Source organism: Drosophila rhopaloa, unplaced genomic scaffold, assembly GCF_018152115.1.
Source record: "Drosophila rhopaloa isolate 14029-0021.01 unplaced genomic scaffold, ASM1815211v1 contig_133, whole genome shotgun sequence".
Lineage (NCBI taxonomy): Eukaryota > Metazoa > Arthropoda > Insecta > Diptera > Drosophilidae > Drosophila > Drosophila rhopaloa.
The window spans coordinates 1,837,428-1,843,427 of NW_025335010.1; the positions used below are offsets into that span (position 1 = coordinate 1,837,428).

Below are 6,000 nucleotides of genomic sequence, written 5' to 3' on the forward strand. Positions count from 1 at the left end.
GGCGTGCGCTTCTCACTGAACATTTTAAAAAATGGAGGGAAAAAATCAAAAAACCCGCAAAAGTCGATTGCAGGAGTTTACATGTGAGGACAAAATAACATTAATACTATCTGAGGTGCCTGTTGTCAGAGCAAAGTGTTTCTTAGGTCAAAAATGTGCGAAAAAACACAATAAAAGTGCAGCTATGAACTTTAAATTAGCAAATAATTATAAGTAAATTAAAAAAAAAAAGTGTTAAATTTAAATTGAATTGTTTTTTAATTTCTTTGTACAGCGGCAGTTTTGACTTGCCAAGGTAGTTGATAATATCTTTTAAAGGCTCTTTCCCGCAAATACAATACTTGAATTTGAACTGCTTGTCAACAAACCCAGCTGACTGACAGTACGACCGTAGCACGCTTAATTCTGATGAACTCTCGAAATTTTTGTCAGACTGGAAAGATTAAAGTTTTTACGCTAGCAAACGAGTTCGTTTGTCGATCTGAGCACTAGGCTTAAACAAAGAAAAATAGTATTCAAGTTCAAAATGCTTGATGTGCCAATAATTAAGTGCGTCACTGTATGTACATACAGTCCCGCACTAAAGTCTTGGCACACTTGCAATTTTTGACTTTAAATGTTACTTTTAGGCTTGTGTAGCATTTTAATGATTCCATTTTTTTTAATTGTTTTTTTTTATTTGAAAGGCACCATTAATTTTTGATGTTCTATTACGTTATTTAAGCTTTTTATTTTTAAATGAAAAGGAACTTATTTCGTGATAAAAATCTTGGCACAGTTAAAATATTTTTCTGTACCATTTCTATATTAACCCGGATCTGGTCATACTTTTTTATGAAATTTATAACGGTTTTCCCGTTAAATAACATGTGATCAAAGTTTCAAAGAATTTTTGCTGTGTTGGTTTTTTTTATGCATTTTGTTTTGAATTTTTGAAAAATGGAGAATAAGCGCAAGGAATCCAACGTAGCTCAAAGAAAAATTGTCCTGCATCTCTACAACGTAGGGAAATCCTATGGCGAAATCGCCAACATAATGGAAATGAGCCGATTTTCCATCCGAAGCATCGTGCAACTATTTAAGGGAGCTTCCAGTTTGGCGAATGAACCTAGATCTGGACGGCCGAGGATTTTGACTGACCGGGAACGCAGCCAACTGATTCGAAAAGTGAAGGTGGATCCGAAAATAACCTCTTCCCAGGTTAAGAATGAGTTTGGGAAGAATGACTGTGCGAAGGGCCCTGCACGAAAACAACTACCACAGTCGTACTGCTAGAAGAAAGCCATTGATCTCAATAAAAAAAAAAGCGCTTAGCCTATGCCAAGGACTTTTGGGCAAGCCAAATGAATATTGGGATCAGGTGTTGTTTTCCGATGAAAGCAAATTTAATATTTTCGATCCGATAGCCGTCAGCAGGTGTGGACAAAGACAAACACTGCATTGGATAAAAAAAAAATTTGTCGCCAACAGTGAAACACGGCGGCGGAGGAGTCATGGTGTGGGGATACATGTCATCTGCGGGTGTTGGGGAAATGGTATTTATCGAGGGAACCATGGACAAGGCTTATTACCTCAATATTTTGAAGGACAGCCTTAAAAAAAGTGCCTTAAACTTAAGCATGCCGAACTCATACACATTTATGCATGATAATGATCCAAAGCATACGGTCACGGATGTCCGCATGTGGCTCACGTACAATACCGCACACGTTCTGCCACATCCCCCACAATCACCTGATCTCAACCTATCGAGCACCTGTGGGAGGAATTGGATAGAAATATAAGAAAGCATGACATTTCATCGAAAAATGATCTCAAAAAAGCTTTGATGGAGGAATAGGTGAAAATTTCCCAAGAGGTGACCAAAAAACTGGTACATTCCATGCCTAGACGTCTCGAAGATGTCATTAAACAAAAAGGACTACCAACCAAATATTAAATTATAAGTTAAATGTAAAAAATAGTATAATTAGGTTAAGAGTGCCAATACTTTTGTGTCAGAAAATAAGTTCCTTTTCGTTTAAAATTAAAATATCTTTAATAAAGTTATAGAAAATTAAAAATTAATGGTGCCTTTCAAATAAAAAATCTTTTATTTAACCAATTAAAAAAAAATGGCATCATTAATATGCTACACAAGCCTAAAAATAACATTTAAAGTCAAAAATTGCAAGTGTGCCAGCATTAGTGCGGGACTGTAGATGAAAAGTAAGTTTGGGGTATAAGTTAGTGAAATATTTCTTACTTATATTTTTGCTTTGCTTATCGGTGATCTTTCTGTAACTTATATTATAACATACCCTGCGATTCCCTGCTCACATAAAGGTGAATTGAAAACTCGCTCCTTTCCATACTTATCTCGTAGATTAACAGAACAACTGTTGAGTGCAAATATTAGATACCGAATAATCTATTATTATTAAACTCATTTTACTAACCGAAAAACTCCACCAAATCCCACATCTTCTCCAAACAACAATGCCGATTTGTCATCACTTAACGCCAAATCCATTGCATTGTTTATGGCGTTAACCATATTCATTTTTTTTCCAGTTCCCAATGAAGTAGGATAGTAGGTAAAATGTGATCTAGTTATGGAGTGTGACCTCATATTAGAACGGAGAATACTAAGCCAGCTATGCGCTACTTGAGCCACTTTCATATTTGGTAAAATAAAATATTTTTTTTCGAAGAGTTAATTCACAACTACTGTTGCGTTAGTTTCATAACATCCTGTGCTACCACGAATTATCGAGAAAATTTAACGAATGCACAAATGTGCGTCAAAATAGCGTCATAGATAATAGCTTATTGAGGAACGCTGGAAATTGGAGCAAGGGGCTATTTTAATATTAGATTGAATGAAGCCGAAAGTTTTTGAAGAACATGCTGGTGTTGAAAATAGCTAAGAATAAGCGCTGACTAAAACACCAGAACCACTAATTACCACGACACGAACCATAATGTAAATTGCTCATCCATGACATAACGAAAAAAAAAAATTTAATTATTTTCTAATATAAATCTTATGTAAGGAGCAAAAATGTTAACTTATTTATACATTTATTAAACTTCTATAAAGGTTGTACCAACTTGCATGAAACTGTAAGTCCTTCAAGAATTTTGATATAACATATACTTTAATGAATCGTGTAATGTTGCATTTCAAGTTGGAACCGGCCGGGAATAGATCGAAATCGAGGGCAAAGGCCTATCGATAAAAGTTGGTGGGTGGCAACGCCTACTGAAGTGGCGCCCCCTTCTGCTCATGCCCTTGGCTATCTAGCTATATAAACTAGCCCGATTCGCTCTGGGTATGGCTAGGATGGCCTTGGATTCGTCCAATGACCCCCTTTTGGGAGAGGAAAAGGGAACATGGCGTGATGAGCATGACATTGCGTAGGTCAGGGATAGGGTTTAGTTGCTGCCAGACATCGAAGCCATGTCGACGGGATTTTGATATTTCTTAGCTTAGAATAGGCCAAGAAAAAGTGAGAGTGCTAGTAAAGTTAGAAAATTAAGTGGAAATTTATTTATTTTAGGTCCACCGGGGTACATAGGCAGTTTTCTGTGATTTTCTTCGGTTTTTTCACAATTTTCTCGGAGGAAGGGCAGCAGCCCTCGTGATAGTGCTCAGCAGCAACAGCCACCGGCAGCAGCAACAGCCACCGGCAGCAGCGACAGCCGCAGGCAGCAGCAACAGCCACCGGCAGCAGCAACAGCCGCCGGCAGCAGTGACAGCTGCAGGCAGCAGCGACAGCCGCAGGCAGCAGCAACAGCCGCCGGCAGCAGCAACAGCCACAGCCATCACCACCAACCAACACCGCCGCAGGCAGTTGCCCTTAACTACAAGAATTCTACATTACCTCGGTGAGTCCGTTCCGGGCACGTAGAACCCGAGCAGCACAACGTCTCGAACACGACGCGACTCCCATACCACGCAGCATCTCTGCGACGTCACGGTCTGCAGTGGCCAAGGCAGGGCGTAATACCGGTTACCGGACCGCCCTTTTTAAGGATCCCAAGTCGTCCTTCGGCGACCCGCAGCCGGCTTACTCGCCGCGCCTGTGATTAGATTTTAAGATTAATTTTTGTATTTGTAAATTTGTGTACTCGCCTCGTCCGTTTCTGCACGTCTTCGTGATTCCGCGAGCTTGAGTCTGGCCTTGTGCTAACTCGGGGTCTGAAATTGCGAAAGCGGGCTTAGCAGAACTCAATACAATTTATTTATTTATATTTACCTGTCCCTTTTGTGTCCTCTTTGAGCTCCAGCAGGGTAATTAGGAGAGAAAAGAGGTGTTTGATTAATGACAGCCACTTGGCTTAAAATTTTCTGCGGGGCCAAATTTCCGATTTTAAGAAGGCCTTGCAGCTGGTGCAGTCCAGGCCGGGTAGTGGTTTTGCCCTGACCTGTAAGCAATGGTATACATAGGAGAGGATATACTTAACGTTTATATTTGGCAATATTATGTATATATTTATAAATAAATGTACTTAGAATGGAGATGAAGATGATGTGGGCCTAAGGCAATTACCAGCGGGTAGATGAACCGGTCGAAGTCTGGCCTGGCAGTGGCTCCGGCCTTGGAACATGGATGGTGCCTCCCTCGCGACGCTAGGGGCACCACAGGAAGGGTGGGTGCGCTGTGGCAGCCACATCCAATGCCACTTTTCCGTCAAATTTGTCCCGGTTTGTTTATTTTGTCTTGTTTACCTTTTTTTTGTTGTTAGAGATGTTAGTATTTGTAGTGTGAGACGTCGATAGTAATCGATATTTAATGTTGTGGGGCTGTAGGGACATTGGGGGAACTCCGCCCTGAGGATTCCGGAGCTAGCCGGGGCCATCCCAGGGAGAACAATATGCAGTTCCATAACAGTAAGAATAGTCAATACGTCAAAATTAGGCCCCATAACTTGAGACCACAATATACATAGAAAAACTGTCCAATTATTAAATATTCCATGCACAGCAATATTTAATTAAATAACGCTAATTTAAGTTTGCCCCATTCAATTCTAATAACAGAATGCTTATTTGCTAAGCTAAGTCCGGAAAACCGACGCATTTCATATATTATTTCTGGCCAGTAATGCCGTCTTTCCACAGAGATCCCAGTTAGTACCCCATCAATCAATTCCTATCCGTTGCTTCCTTGAAATTTAAATTTGTTAAGTGAATGGCACCACGGCAGCATTGCCAAGACAGAAACCATAGTGAATCATCGATAGTTTCTTGATAATTGAGCAATTGGCGCTACTCAGTTTAAAAATATTTTCTAATGCCGTCTTCCCACAGAGATCTATCCAACATCCGTTGAGCAGATGGTCCATACGGTTTCCCACTTTTTTATGCGATATTTGGGCGATGTTTTTCGGTGCAACTCTGAATTCTTCTTCTTGACAGTGAAAACTGAAACATTCACTAGGAAAACGTAAACAATAATGACGGGTAAGTTTTGAAAATGTTTATATGCTGCTTATACTTGTAATAATTAATTAATTAGTCCTCCGTCGGGGTGGCAGCATTAAAAGTTGATCCACTCTTTCCCAGGCGCATACCGTTTTACAACATGGAACAGAAAATCTTGGAGAACAAGAGTATGTCCCCAGTCTTATATATGTGGTTTACTATTAACTAATAAAATATATTTATTGCAGAGATTATGGAAGGTATTAGATGTGGACCCCGCTGACCTGGAAGAATCTGCAGCGGATGTCGACGCACCCCCTGGAAAGCGCGCATAGGTTGACCACAAGGCCGAGCTTGTGGAGATAGCCCTCGAGAAAGGCTGGAAGGGCAGCACGCGCTACCATTGAATAGAGCTTGTCTGTCTGCCATCCTTGACATCAATAATAAAATGAAATATGAAATTGTTGCATTTCAATTTGGAATCGGCTGGAAGAAATAGGAAGGAGGTATTCGTTTGTGGTAGGGCTATCGATAAAGTTGGAGGGTGGCAACCCCTACTGCTGATGCCCTTGGCTATTTAGCTATTTAAA

At 40.2% G+C, this 6,000-nt stretch overlaps 1 protein-coding gene and 1 long non-coding RNA gene across 6 annotated transcripts in view; one reads left to right on the top strand and one right to left on the bottom strand.

Annotated features, from left to right (window-relative positions):
- LOC108039503 (2-oxoisovalerate dehydrogenase subunit beta, mitochondrial) overlaps positions 1 to 4,849 on the bottom strand; it is a 33,155-nt gene extending 28,306 nt beyond the window's left edge. Inside the window, exons 1-4 of one of the 4 annotated variants that reach the window (XR_006417377.1) lie at positions 4,536 to 4,849; positions 4,242 to 4,410; positions 4,118 to 4,183; positions 3,867 to 4,065 (exon numbers count right to left, since the gene is read on the bottom strand). Coding sequence is in view for 3 of the 4 variants with exons in the window: in XM_044456587.1 (XP_044312522.1) it covers positions 2,301 to 2,378; positions 2,439 to 2,662 (302 nt within the window). In the remaining variant the exon portion in view is untranslated. Of the gene's footprint in view, positions 1 to 2,300; positions 2,379 to 2,438; positions 2,774 to 3,866; positions 4,066 to 4,117; positions 4,184 to 4,241; positions 4,411 to 4,535 lie in introns of those variants that run through there. The other 3 variants (XM_044456587.1, XM_044456589.1, XM_044456590.1) reach the window with 3 other exon arrangements.
- A 140-nt stretch (positions 4,850 to 4,989) lies between these two features.
- On the top strand, positions 4,990 to 5,773 carry LOC108039243. 2 transcript variants are annotated; one of them, XR_001769006.2, is made up of 3 exons: positions 4,990 to 5,449; positions 5,505 to 5,598; positions 5,659 to 5,773. It is a non-coding gene; the product is annotated as an uncharacterized LOC108039243 (long non-coding RNA). The 2 variants fall into 2 exon arrangements; XR_001769007.2 differs by having other exon boundaries at positions 5,524 to 5,598.
- Positions 5,774 to 6,000: the final 227 nt, after the last annotated feature.